Source organism: Amblyraja radiata, chromosome 12 (assembly GCF_010909765.2).
Source record: "Amblyraja radiata isolate CabotCenter1 chromosome 12, sAmbRad1.1.pri, whole genome shotgun sequence".
Classification (NCBI taxonomy): domain Eukaryota; kingdom Metazoa; phylum Chordata; class Chondrichthyes; order Rajiformes; family Rajidae; genus Amblyraja; species Amblyraja radiata.
The window spans coordinates 682,950-698,446 of NC_045967.1; the positions used below are offsets into that span (position 1 = coordinate 682,950).

The 15,497-nt window shown below is 44.9% G+C and overlaps 1 protein-coding gene across 1 annotated transcript in view; it reads right to left on the reverse strand.

The window, feature by feature from the left end:
• Nucleotides 1-15,497, reverse strand: part of ar (androgen receptor) — a 246,996-nt gene that overhangs the window by 121,148 nt on the left and 110,351 nt on the right. The window contains 1 exon segment of the mRNA XM_033030096.1: nt 3,480-3,596. Coding sequence (XP_032885987.1) covers nt 3,480-3,596 — 117 coding nt within the window.

The window sequence follows — 15,497 nt, forward strand, 5'->3', positions numbered from 1 at the left end:
GTCATGTTGCAACTTTATAAAACTTTAGGCAGGCCTCATTTGGAGCATTAAGTGCCATTCTGATCGCAGAATTGCAGGAAAGATGTAGGGGGTTGGAAAGGGTGCTTCCTGAATTAGAGAGTATAAGCTACAAGGAGAGGTTGAACAAAATTTGATTTGTTTTTCCTTTAGTGTCAGAGGATGTGGGGAGACCTGATAAGGTTTTTTTAAATTATGAGCGGCATAGATAGGGTAAACAGCAAGAAACTATTTTTCCACAGTGGAACTGTCAAATACGGGAGGGCATACCTTTATGGTCAGAGGGGGATAATTTTTTTCCACACAGAGAATGCCATGGACGGTGGTGGAAGCAGATTCATTAGTGACATTAATTAGGTTTTTAGATAGGCTCGAAAATAAGCAGGAAATGAACGGATAAGGATCACATGTAGGAAGATATTAGTTTAGTTTGGTATCATGTTCGTCAGATATTATGGGCCAAAGGGCCTGTTCCTGTGCTGTACTGTTCTATGAAACAGCCCAGCTATAAATTTTTGTAAATATCTGTCCTACTCCCTCTGTCTGTCTGTCTGTCTATCTATGACTAAAACTCTCATCTTGTATGTTTCTATGCCTGCGTGCATGTCTGTCTGCGTATGTGATCCAGGAACTATGCCAAAACGGTATACGATAGCGCTAACATTTTTGCACCACCTTGCTCACAATTGTCCTGTGGTGGTTTGTGTCAAGTTTTGTTCAGATTGATGTTATATTTTACAAGTTATTCACATTTTCAACGTTACAAAACCGCACTTTGAGAAAAATCACTCGAAGTTGCAGCGGCAGTTACAGCTATGACATCACAATGGGATCTCATTTACATAAACTCGTACATCATTTATATTTTACAAGTTATTAACATTTTAAGCTTCACAAAATCCCACTTTGAGAAGGTAGACAAAAATGCTGGAGAAATTCAGCGGGTGAGGCAGCATCTATGGAGCGAAGGAAATAGGCAACGTTACGGGTCGAAACCCTTCTTCAGATTGATGTGAGGGTGGGGAAGGGGGGGGGGGCGGGTGGAAGAAAGGAGGAGGTGGAGCCAGAGGGCTGAGGGAGAGCTGTGAAGGGGAGGAGAAAGTAAGGACTACCTGGAATTAGAGAAGTCAATGTTCATACCGCTGGGGTGCAAACTCTCCAAGCGAAATATGAGGTGCTGCTCCTCCAATTTAGTGGTTCTCACTCTGGCCCAGAACAGAAAGGTCGGATTCGGAATGGGAGGGGAAGTTGAAGTGCTGAGCCACCGGAAGATCAGGTTGGATATTGCGAACCGAGTGGAGGCGTTTTGCAAAGCGATCGCCAAGCCTCTGCTTGGTCTCACCGATGTAGAGCAGCTGACGTCTAGAGCAGCGGATGCAATAGATAAGGTTGGAGGTGCAGGTGAACCTCTGCCTCACCTGGAAAGACTGCTTGGGGCCTTGAATGGAGTCAAGGGGGGAGCTAAAGCGACAGGTGTAGTATTTCTTGCGGTTGCACGGGAAAGGGGGTGGTTCAGGTGGGAAGGGACAAATTGACCAGGGAGTTACGGAGAGAGCGGTCTCTGCAGAAAGCAGACAGGGGAGGAGATGGATAGTTATATGGATGGGAAAGGAATGGAGGGTTATGGTCTGAGCGCAGGTATATGGGACTAGGGGAGATTATGTGTTCGGCACGGACTAGAAGGGTCGAGATGGCCTGTTTCCGTGCTGTAATTGTTATATGGTTATATGAGATGGGAAGATGTGGCAAGTGGTGGGATCACATTAGAGGTGGCGAAAATGTCCTCCTCTCCCACTTTGAGAAGGATTTCTTCAATTTTGCACTGGCAGCTATGACGTCACAATGGGATTGTAGCCCTACTGGCTACAATGTTGCTATCCTGATAAGGCTGAATTTTGTTAAAAATATAAGAAGATATTAAATTGGTCCCTGGGCCAGCTTACACCTTATATTTAGTCTCAAATCAGGCTTTTCGCCAGTAGATTAATACAGAAAGGCAAGTCTAGGCTTGCCTCAGGTTGCTGTGTATTGAGATAATGAATGACTATAACATTTGTCTACCATTTGACGAGAGAGGAAGTTTGATTGATCTCACTAAGACGTATTGACAAATGGGCGATGCCTTTAATATGTAAAATACCTTGCACCAATGTCCGATGCCTTTGATATGTAAAGTCCTTGAACCATATGACAAGATGCCTTTGATGTGACGCATCTTGTAGTAATCTTTATTCTCTGTATCTCTGACCGTGACTAATGTTTGTGGAATGTGCTAAGGTGACAAAAAAGCACGATATAATACGATGTAATTCTGTTGTTCGGGGAAGTGGAATGAGGACAGTGAAGTGTCTGTATTGCTCACTTGACTAGAATTCTCCCTGCCACTTCCATCGGCCGATAATAAGTAAAGTTTTGAACTGGTCTACTAAATGTTTGTAAGTTGTCTGTTTATTAAGAAGCAAACCTGTTTGATTGTTATAAAAGTATATTTTTCAATCCCAGGTCCTTGGCAGCAAATGTCCTTCAGGGGAAGAATCTGCCAGCCTAACCCAGCACATATGTGATTGCAAAACCTTTTAATTGCTCTCTAAATTGAAAGTTTAATGATTAGATTTGGGTAACAATAGATGGCCTTGTCGCTGGCACCTACATCACATTAAAGAATCAAAAAATGTTAGTGTAATTGCATTTTTTTTAAAGTTTAAAATGAGGGAGGATGAAAAAATGAGCCAACCTGCACAGTTGGGGTTGATTGGTTGTCTCCAGGGAGGGACAAAGCCCCCCCCCCCCCCCCCCCCCCCACCCCCACGTGGGGCTGATTGGCTTCGGGGAGCACCGACTGAGGTTAAGGGATAGGAGAGGGGGGTTGAGGTGAGGGAGGGAGTGGCGGAAGGGAGGAGGAGAAATGGTATTTAAACATTGTGTTTAGTGGGGGAGTGGGATAGGTGAGAAGTGAGGAGTGGGTGAGCAGGGAAGATGGAGAGGAGGGGGGTAGGGAGAGGAGAGGGGCTATGGGGGGAGGGAGGGAGCAACTGAGGGTAGGGGAAAGGAGAGGGAGAACGAGGTGAGGGAGAGTGGGAGAGAAGAGGAAAGGGGAAAGAAGAGGGAGGGTGAAGGAGGGGAGGGAGTGCTGAGTGCCCTATTTGCTCCTCCATGCTGGATAATTAGCCAATGTTAACCTCGCCAGAGAGCCCTACATTCCAAACATGGCAAAAGATTAGAACTTGGTTGTTCAAAAACCGGATTAACTTTGACAGCTAGGCTTCTGGTCCTATATCCCTCCAGAAATTGATAGCTAGAGCAATGGCAGATTGAATTTAATCCTGATAAGTGAGAGATGAAGGATTTTGAATTCACACTTTATGTCCAAAATTATGTGAGAAATAGGAGAAGTGTCTTCACTTTAATTATAATTTCTTAATAATCGCAAGCTTTTTATTTAAAATTATGAATCTTCTTACCTCCAAGCGTCATTCCTGCTGCAAAGCACTTTCTCAGGCGACATGATGGACAGTTTTTTCTCCGTACTTTATCAATAGTGCAATCATTCCTGCTGGCACACAGAAACTTGTGTTTTCCTAGGAGAGAAATAATCACATGGAGAAGTTTAAATGAAAGTTTGAATGAAAGTCAACAACTCTGGGAACAAGTGATAAAAATACATTAAGATACAACTGGGCAGGAAAATTTGTTGTCAGTGGAAAACAAAGCAATTATGCTGGAAATTCACCACACACCTGTATGTGAAGAGTCAAGCAGTTAATGATTCCGGCTGAAGTCCTGCTGCTAGGTTATCAACCTGAAACATTAACTTTTCCCCTCTCAGTTTAAGAATAAGGGGTTTAAGAATTTAGAACGGAGATGAGGAAAAACTTTTTCACACAAAGAGTTGTGAGACTGTGGAATTGTCTGCCTCAGAAGGTGGTGGAGGTCGGTTCTCTGGATGCTTTCAAGAGAGAGTTAGATAGAGCTCTTAAAGATAGCGTAATCAGGGGATATGGGGAGAAGGCAGGATCTGAGTACTGATTGTGGATCATTAACCATGATCACATTGAATGGCGTTGCTGGCTCGAAAGGCCTACTCCTGCACCTATTGTCTATTATCTGAGCTGGATTGCTGCACAATTGATGTTAATTTCCAAAAAGAATCTTTGAGTACCCGTATAAGGATTTACGGTGAGGGAAGTGGCACAGGTCAATTCGGCAACAGCCTTTGACCTCTGGCATTGGTGTCAACTGTGGAACCTGAAGTGGAATGTTGGTGGCTGTGAACAGTCCGTGAGGTCATCTCCCATGGTCTCGGAAAAGTCCTCAAGTTTCATGGCCAGTTTGGGAAGTGGGACATGGCGATGTCAGTGCAGGGCTCAGGAATGTAACAGCTCTTTATGTGCTGCCACAGAACAGGATCTTATTTACAATTGTTTCACTCTTTTATTTGTATGTGATTGTACTCATGTATAGCATGATTGGATAGCAAGCTGAACAAGCTTTTCAGTGTAACTCAGTACGCATGAGAATAATAACTAAACTAAAGCAGGGCTCGAAACTAGCGGTTGCCTGGGTGCCAATGGCCACCCAAAGTGCCGATGGGCAACCTAAATGCCAAGTCATTTTGCCTGGCTTGGCATTGCAGATACTAGTTTATATCGAAGTAAAAACAAAAAACTGGAGTAACTCAGGGGTCACGCAACATCTCTGGAGAAAAGGTATGTGACGTTTCGTGTCGGCGGCGACGACGGCTGTAGTGCAGGGCAAAGATACTAAGTGCGGGGTGACGGAGGGTTGGAGGGAATGACGGGCCCTGCACAGCGGCAGCGGTGACGACAGCGGCTCCACCTCCTCCTCCCGCCCCTCGCCCGCCCTGATAGCGGCCGCTGCTTGCCACTCTGCCAACGGCGATAACCGATTTCAAAACAAACCCTTCCACACGCCAAGGCCTCCTTCCGCCGTCGGAAGCACCGTACCTTCCTGTTGGCTGGCGACACTTGGCGGTGGACAGGGACGGCCAAGGCAGCAGGGCGATGATGCCGGTGTTGTCCCGAGGAGCGCTGACTTTCCTTCCTCCCCACCTCTCTCTCTCTCGTACGCCCCCCTCCACCCCCTTATCCTGAGACCCCTCCTCTCCAACCCGCACTGATCCCCATTCCCGCCTCTATTCAGCCCTCACTGACATCCCCTGTGCTCCCCTCCCCCCATCTATTCATCCTGCACTGATCACCCTATCCACCTTGCATTGATTCTCCTGCCACTCCCAATCCATCCTACACTGGTCCCCCAATTCATCCTGTACTGACCCCCCTTCCCATCCATCCTGCACAGCTTCCCCCATCCATCCTGTACTGAGCCACCCATTCATTGCGTACTGACCCCCCTCCATTTATCCTGCACCAATCCCTCCCCCCCCCCCCCATCCATCCTGCAGTGGTCTCCCATTCATCTTTTACTGAACCCCCCATTCGTCCTGTATTGAACCCCTCATTCATCCTCTACTGATCCCCCATTCATCCTGTAGTGATCCCCCCCATTCACCCTGTAGTGATCCCCCCCCATTAATTCTGCACAGACCCTCTGATCTACACTGTACTGACCCACCCATTCATCCTGCGCTGATCCCCCTCCCATTCATCCTGCGCTGTCCCCCCCCCATCCAACCTATACTGATCCCCCCATTCAAGAAGAATGGGCGGATCAGTCTGAAGAAGGGTCTCGACCCGAAACGTTGCCTCATAGATGCTGCCTCACCCGCTGAGTTTCTCCAGCATTTTTGTCTACTCCCATTCATCCTGTACTGACACTCCCATTCATCCTGTACTGATCCCCCCATTTGTCCTGTACTGATCCCCCCATCCATCCTGTACTGATCCCCCCCCGTCCATCCCGTACTGATCCCCCGCGCTCTCCCCTCACAATTTTATCTACTCCAACCAACACGCACTAATTCACCTGCCTCAATCCATCCATTCCGCATCGATTGCCTTCTCAACCCCCCCCTCCCCCCGCCATCTACCCACCCCGCACTGATTCACACACACCCCCCCTCCCCTTGACCCTATTTTGTTGGAAATGTCTTCAGAGCGAACATTGACTATGTTTGATAACGGAATGCAATCAAATGTGTTTTTATTCATGGAAACATAGAAAATAGGTGCAGGAGGAAGCCATTCTGCCCTTCGAGCCAGCACCGCCATTCGTTGTGATCATGGCTGATCGTTCCCAATCAATAACCCGTGACTGCCTTCTCCCCATAACCCTAGACTCCACTAGTCCCATAGAGCTCTATCGACCTCTCTCTTAAGTCCATCCAGTGACTTGGCCTCCACTGCCCTCTGTGGCAGGGAATTCCATAAATTCACAACTCTCTGGGTGAAAACGTTTTTTCCCACCTCAGTCTTAAATGACCTCCCCTTTATTCTAAGACTGGTTCTGGTTCTGGTCTCGTCCCACATTGAGAACATTTTTTCCTGCATCTAGCTCGTCCAGTCCTTTTATAATTTTATATGCTCATCCTTCTAAACTCCAGTGAATACAAGCCTAGTCTTTTCAATCTTCCCTCATATGACAGTCCCGCCATCCCAGAGATCAATCTCGTGAACCTACGCTGCACTGCCTCAATCACTAGGATGTCCTTCCTCAAATTAGGAGACCAAAACTGTACACAATACTCCAGATGTGGTCTCACCAGAGCCCTATACAACTGCAGAAGAACCTCTTGACTCCTATACTGAAATCCTCTTGTTATGAAGGCCAACATTCCATTAGCTTTCTTCACTGCCTGCTGTACCTGTAAGCCAACTTTCATTGACCGGTGTACAAGGACGCCCAGGTCTCGCTGCACTTCCCCCTTTACCTAACCTAACCCCATTGAGATAATAATCTGCTCCCTTGTTTTTGCTGCCAAAGTGGATAACCTCACATTTATCTATATTATACTACATCTGCCACGCATCTGCCCACTCACTCAACCTGTCCAGGTCACCCTGCAACCTCCTAATATCCTCTTCACAGTTCACATTGCCACCCAGCTTTGTGTTATCCGCAAACTTGCTGGTGTTGCTCCTAATTCCCTCTTCCAAATCATTAATATATATGGTAAACAGTTGCGGCCCCAACACCGAGCCTTGCGGCACTCCACTTGCCACTGCCTGCCATTCTGAAAAGGACCCGTTCACTCCTACTCTTTGATTCCGGTCTGCCAACCAATTTTCTATCCATGTCAACACCCTACCCCCAATACCATGTGCTCTAATTTTAGTCACCAGTCTCCCGTGCGGGACCTTATCAAAGGCTTTCTGAAAGTCTAGATACACTACATCCACTGGCACCCCTTCATCCATTTTACTTGTCACATCCTCAAAAAATTCCAGAAGATTAGTCAAGCAAGACCCTTTCATAAATCCATGTTGACTTGGACTAATCCTTTTACTGCTATCTAAATGCCCCATTATTACCTCTTTAATAATGGACTCCAGCATCTTTCCCACCACCGAAGTCAGGCTAACTGGTCTGTAATTCCCCGTTTTCTCTCTCGCTCCTTCCTTAAAAAGTGGGATAACATTAGCTATCCTCCAATCCACAGGAACTGATCCTGAATCTATTGAACATTGGAAAATGATCACCAATACGTCCACTATTTCTAGAGTCACCTCCCTGAGGACACTGGGATGCAGACCATCAGGCCCAGGGGATTTATCATCCTTCAGTCCCATTAGCCTACCCAATACTATTTCTCGCGTAATGAACATTTCTTTCAGTTCCTCTACCCCCTTAGATCCTCTGTCCTCCAGTACATCTGGGAGATTGTTTGTGTCTTCCTTAGTGAAGACAGATCCAAAGTACCTATTCAACTCTTCTGCCATTTCCTTGTTGCCCATAATAATTTCACCCGTGTCTGCCTTCAAGGGACCCACATTTGACTTTGCTACTCTTTTTCCCTTAACATGTTTAAAGAAGCTTTAACTGTCCTTCTTTATATTCCTGGCCAGCTTCCCTTCATACTTCATCTTTTCACCCCTTATTGCCCGTTTTGTTTCCTTCTGTTGTCCTATGAAAGTTTCCCTATCCTCTGGCTTCCGGCTACTCTTTGCTGTGTTATACATCTTTTCCTTTAGTTTTTTTCTATCCATAACTTCTCTGGTCAGCCACGGTTGCCTCCTACTCCCCTTAGAACCGTTCTTCCTTTTTGGAATGAAATGATTCTGAAATAACATTCCCAATATAGTTTAGTACAAATTTAGTATTTGTTTTAATCCATAAAGATGGATTAATTAAATTGTGAACATGTGAAACATTAAAACCGCAGTGTTCGATTGTCACTGCTACCGTTGACACTTTATTACAGCATTTATTTTAACGGCAAATCAATGCTCTTAATATGGAGTCAGTACTGCAGTTATTTAATGAGCAACTTTCACAACTTTACGTTAGATTTATCCAGGTTTTACTTCTACAGTTGGTCATATACATCACAAATTTGGTCAGGAGATATGTCAGTTGAAATTTTAACGTTAATTCTAAAATGGGAATGATGGAAACAGCGTTTATCAATACATTTTTTTAAATCTGGTGCGTACAAACTGGGTATCTTCATTGCTGTTCACAACACATACATCTAATCTGAATGTCCGGTAATGTGGCGTTTTGAAACCTTTAAACATATTACCAAAAGAACATTTGATACAGTTATGTCCTTTGGTCATCTCTTGTCAGTTAGTGTAATGTTTAACCTGTCAGATGTGTATAGTCGATTTTAACAGCTATTATCATAAAATGCCTTTAGAAATTTCCTTGCAACCTGTATGTTTTGTTGCGGATAAATTATGTGGGAAGCGAGAGTGTTTCTGTACCAACAGCAATAATGGCCCATGCTATGGCCATGTCATGATAATTTTCGGTCCTTCACAGAAAACATGCTTGCATCAATCTGTAGTGTGCATGGTTAAGCATATATGTTACCATGGTCCAGGATTTATTGACACAGGTTGATCATATGCTGAATAATCCAACCACATTTTTGTTTGGAAGTGGAAAAAGAAAATAGAAATTGCATTAATTGCAATGTGTAAAATGAGTTGAGATACTATATTATAATTTTGCTGCATGTCATTGTGCTATATATCATGTCTTGATTGGTGAATATGTTTAGTTTGTGACTTTATTTGAAGCAGAAATAATATGTGAATGCTTCATTGAGCTTAATTCCGACTGGTAACTACGCACTTCGTCCGAGCACATTATCGCACGCGTCATGCAAGCCATCTTAAATGACCACCTAAACTGCCAGCCGGGCAACCTAAAAAGCTAAAAAGTTAAGTGAGAGCCAGGCACGTGCCGTGAGTAATTACTCAGGGTAGGCAGTCAGTCGGGTTTAAAAAAAAAATTAAACCGCGCATGCGCAGATTGTTCACTCCATAAAAATAAAAATAAAAATAAAAACAGTAACAATTCAATTTGCCCATGGCTTCCTCGTCTCCTTTATTCTTAATTACTGAATGGGTGGGGGGGTGAAGGGTGATGGCAGGTGGAGAGATGGTGGGAAAAACAGGAGAACAGGGAAAAGTTGATTGACAACACTTGTTCAAGGGACCAATTGGGGGGACAGTTCCTTTCACAGCGTGTGTGGAATCTTTGCCAGGGGTAAAGGTGCGGGGAGGGCAGGAGTGTTGAGAAGGAGGGGGTCGGGGATAATGCCAGGAACTCACTCACTCACCACTGCCAGAGCTCACCGGGAGCGAAGCCACCGCACTGTAGCCAGGGATAGAAGCTGCGAGCGGTCGCCGGGACCCGACAGCAGAACTGGCCGCCACTTCAGCGCCTTCTGCCGGCCCGCTCACCACTGGCAGTGCTCTCCGTCTGAACACCTCTCACCTGCCGCTCGCTCATGTCGGCCGCTTCCTGCAAATCCTTAATTTCCCACTGCCGAGTAACTTCAATCGCGCTGTTGGAATTTAAGGATTTGCGGGACATGAGTGAGGCCAGCGAGCGGGAGGAGAGAGGTTTTTAGACGGAGAGCTGCCAGAGGTGAGCGGGGGCCGGCAGAAGGCGCTGAGGTGGCGGTCGCTCACAACCACCCGAGATGCTTCTCCCCCCCCCCGCGCCTCAATGCGGTGGCTCCGTGCAAGGAGCGTCGCAAGTGGCATTATCCCGATCCCCTCCTTAACAACATTTGTGCCCTCCCCCGCAACTTTTCCCCGGGCCAGACTCCCCAAACGCTGTGAAAGGAGCTCTCCCCCATACCCACACCCCGTGAAATACGGTATTTAAAAACATCACCATGAAATGTACTTACCACATCATTGGTACACAAGCTCCATTCTTCTCTCACTGTTTCCTAAGATACACTTAAAATAATGCCAATCCATATTTGAAAACCCCGCCAAGAAACTAGCGCTGCGCATGTGCAGTAGGCTGCTGCGCCTGCGCAGTGCTGCAAAGGCAGAAATTCTGCTGCCTTCAGCCCCACTTGAAATTGACGGCTCGAAGCAGCGCTGACGGCACGTGGGCTGCACGGACCTTCAAGGGTTACAAGCGCTGTAGTTGAAAGGCACGGAGAATTATGCCTACCTAAGAGATCGATCTCTTAAAAAGGCATAATTCTCCCATGCCTTTACTATTTATATTTAGTTATTACCATTTTATAATTTTAGTCAGGATAGGCAAGTGCCTACCTTGCCTACCCTGACAGCACGTGCCTGGTGAGAGCCCTGTAAAGGAAATTCAAAACGTAAAATCAGGACATTTCAATGGCATACATATTAATGAGTGATTTTTAAAAAAAATTAATTCGAGGAATGTGGACACCTATCATTATCATTAGTAGTCAACCACGATAGTGAGAATGCAAACATGTAGGCCAGGTAAGACCAGAAATGATGACCGATTTCTTTCCCTGGTGGATATAGTGAGCTAAATGTGGCTGAACAACTATCTGACAATGTTATGGCTATTCTTGGAGAGACTAATCTTTCCTACCACCATCCTTGTTTAATTTAATTACTTGAATTTAAATTCCCAGGCTGCCAGTGTGAGGTTCAAATTCATGAGTCTGAAGCTCTTGCTGTAAGTCCAGTAACTTAACCACTGCTTGTGCAGCAGGAACTGCACAAATGCATCACACCTGGGGCGTAAATAATAAATTGATTGTAACAAAAACGAATGTAACATTTCAAAACATATTTATTTTAAAACTATTTTCTAATTCAAGTTGACATACAATTCAAAACCCAAACGACAAGATTATACTTTCCCACATGTCTTGAAGAGAATATAAATGCTGACAATGTATTTACATATCTGAGGATATGACATGGACATCACACGCCGCAGCACTTGTGAGTAAGGCAAGGCAGCGCCTTTACCACCTCAGGCAATTGAGGAAATTCAGAGTGTCTCCGAGGATCCTCCAGTACTTCTACTCAGCGGCTGTGGAAAGCATCTTGTCCGGAAATATTACAATCTGGTTTGGGAATTGCTCTGCCCCGGACAAGTAGGCTCTGCAGAGAGTAGTGCGTTCGGAGCAGCTGCAACGGACGGAGCAGCTGCTCCGTTCAGGCAAACGCCTCCGTTGCCATGCTGTGAGAACGGAGAGGTTGAGAAGGAGTTTCTTGCCAGAGGACATTAGGACTGTAAACTCCTATCTCACCAGGGACTAACTTTACTGTACCACTCTACTGCTTTTTTAAAAATTGCTGTTTTTTCTTTCCCTTTTTCCTTCCGCCCACAATATTTAATATGTAAAACAATATGTGTTCCATTCTGTTTGTAGTTTGTTAGGTTGTTTGTTTGTTTGGTTTTTTGCACAAAGTCCGCGAGCATTGCCACTTATCATTTCACTGCACATCTCGTATGTGTATGTGACGAATAAACTTGACTTGACTTATATTTAGATTACTAATAGTGTAAAGAGTGCCTGATGGATTATATATAATTCGTCGAAAAGTCTGATTGAAGTTCCAGCCAGTTTTGTGTTCCAAAAGTAATTCTAAGAAAATAAATATTAAACCATGCAATGTATTGCTCTGAATTCAGCAAAAATGAAAAATGGATTGCTCTGAATTCAGTAAGTCACCAACAAAAATAAATATTCTTATCATGAACAAATATATTTATTTGTAATTCTTAATCAGGAGCATATCCAGAGCCTCTCCAGAGCCAGCACATCCTTCCTCAGATATGTGGCCCAAATTTGCTCACAGGACTCTGGATGCAACCTGATCAGCGCTTTATAGAGCCTAGGCATTACACCTCTGTGTAAATCCATGTGGCCCTACTGTGTGGAATATTATTATATGTATTATTCTAGACAATGTGCTAATGCAGCGAGAAATATTGAAGAGTGCTGGAATGATGCACTCTAGTTTTACTGCAGTCTTCACTGGAGTTGGATCAGTGGTTGAAACATGGTCTCCAGCACACATACCTGACATAAACTCTTTATTCTGTCATTTGAAATAGACTGTGGAGAATCTTTTTTCAAATCTGACTGCCCTCAACAATTCATCTCAGCTTTACGGCTGCATGATAAAATGGAAGGTGTATTTCCAGCCACTGATCTAATCCTCTACGCATGTCAAACAGGTCTATCGCTGCTTTAGCACTCCTCTCAATCTTGCTCGTTGCAATACTGCACTTCATCTGCACAACACAAGAGCAGCAAAACGCAGGTGTCTGGGAAACTGCTCATCCTTCCTTAACTTTTAGGAAGGAACTGCAGACGCTGGTTTACACCGAAGAAACAAAATGCTGGAGTAACTCAGCAGGGCAGGCAGCAGCTCTGGAGAGGAGAAGGGTCTCGAGTCGAAATGTCACCCATCTCCATGGATGCTGCCTATCCCGCTAAGTTACTCCAGCATTTTGTGTCTATCTTCATTATTTTTATCTGCAGATCTATCATTAGTGTCTTAATTTCACAATCCTCCAAATCCATTGATAGGATAAACAAGTCAATGTGTCATTAGGGGCAGCACAGTGGCGCAGTGGTAGAGATGATGCCTTACAGCTCCAGAGACCCGGGTTCAATCCTGACTACGGGTGCTGTCTGTACGGAGTTTGCATGTTCTCCCTGTGACCGCAAGAGTTTCGACAGGTGATCTGGTTTCCTCCCACACTCCAAACACATGCAGGTTTGTAGGTTAATTGGCTTTTGTAAAATTGTAAGTTGTCCCTAGTGTAAAGTCAGTGTATTGGGTGATCGCTGGTTGGAGTGGACACGGTGGGCCAAAGGCCCTGTTTCCGCATTGTATCTATATATGCTGAATTTTAAAGTCTAAAGTAAAGTTCAACATCCTCTCGAACATGCCAGCATCAAGACTCTGATTGCACTCAGCCAACTCCAATGGGCCTGCCACATCATGCATATGCATGACACCATACTTCATTGGTTAGGGGATTGGGTACAAGAGTCAGGAAGTCTCAATGCAGCTCTTTAATTTAGTTTAGTTTAGTTTAGTTTAGAGATACAGCATGGACACAAGCCCTTTGGCCCACCGATTCCGTGCCGACCAGTGAATCCCCGCACTTAACACAATCCTACACACACTAAGGACAATTTATATTTATACCAAGCCAATTAACTTACAAACCTGCACCTATTTGGAGTGTGAAAGGAAACCAAAGATCTCGGAGAAATCCGCCATGATCACATTGAATGGCTCGAAGGGCTGAATGGCCTACTCCTGCACCTATTGTCTATTGTCTAAAGCACACCCTCCGCTACTACTTGGTTGACACATCCCTTCCCGCGCAAACCACCCTAACCCCAGGTGCTTTTCCCCTACCACAGCAGGAGATGTAACATCTGTCCCTATACCTCCTCCCTCACCTCTATCCAGGGACCCAGACATAGTTCATGTGCACCTCATCTAACCTCATCCGGTGTGGCCTCCTGTACATCGGCAAGAACAAGTGTAGACTTGGCGACTGTTTTGCCGAACACATGCTCGGTCCACCAAGGCCTGCTGGATCTCCTGGTTGCTAACCATTTTAACTCCCCTTCCCATTACCATACTGACCTCTCTGTCCTGGGCCTCCTCCATTCCGCCACGTGGAAACTGGAGGAAACAACACCTCATATTCCTCTAGGGTAGTTTACAACCCAATTGCATTGAATTGAATTCTCCAATTTTAGGTAACTGTGTAACCCTCCCTCTCTTGCTTCTTCCCTCATACACACTTCCTGCTCTCCACCCCTGCCTCACCTCGATGTGCACCTATTTATACCGTCCCCTCCACATTCCTTCACACAAAAAAAAGAGGGAGAAGGAGAGGGATGTCATCTGAAAGCTGGAACATCTAAGCAGCTTTCTGCTTTTTAATAGCCAGTTTTGGGGTTTTTTAATCATCAATTTCAGGTTTAATGTGCTCTGAATATGTCCACCATTGTTTTTATATATTTGAGTCACATAGTGTGGAAATAGGTCTTTCGGCCCAACTTGCCCACACTGACCAACATGTCCTATTTACACTGGCCTGCGTTGGGCCCATATCCCTCTAAACCTGTCCTATCCATGGACCTGTCTAATTGCTTCTTAAACGTTGCGATAGACTATCACCGCTGGCATTAACACCCACCACCTTTTGCATGACAAAGTTACCCTCCTATAAATTCCTATAAAATGTTTCCCCCTTCACCCTTTAGTTCTCTATTCCCCCTCTCTGGGCAAGAGACACTGTGTGTCCACCCAATCTATTCCTCATGATTTGGTACACCTCCATAAGATCACTCCTCATCCTCCTACGCTCCAAGGAATAGAGTCCTAGCCTGCTTTCGCTACAGCTCAGGCACTCGAGTCCTGGCAACATCCTTGAATATCTTCTCAGCATCCTTCCCAACTTGACATCTTTCCTATAACATGGTGCCCAGAACTGAACACAATACTCTAAATGCAGTCTCACTAACGTCTTATATAACTGCAACATGACCTTCCAACTTCTATACTTAACACTCTGACTGAAGGCCAATCTGCAATACCATCCACTTTTGTATCATCTGCAAACTTGCTAATCTTGCCACGTACATTCTCATCCAAATTATTGATATAGATAACAAACAGTGATGGGCCAGCACTGAACCCTGAGGCACACAGCCAGCCTCCAGTCCGAGAAGCAACCTTCCACCATCACGCTCTGCTTCCATCCATGAAAGCAATTTTCTATACATTCAGCTATTTCTCATTGGATCCAATGCAATCTAGCCTTCCAGAGCAGCCTACCATGTGGAACCTTGTTGAATGCTTTGCTGAAATCCAAAATCCATATATACAATGCCCTCCATAATGTTTGGGACAAAGACTCATCATATATTTATTTGCTTCTGTGTGAGAATTGTAATAGAAAAATTCACATGTGGTTAAAATGCACATTGTCAGATTTTAATAAAGGTCATTTTTATACATTTTGGTTTCACCGTGTAGAAATTACAGCAGTGTTTATACATAGACTCATTCAGGGCACCACAATGTTTGGAACACAGCAATGTCATGTAA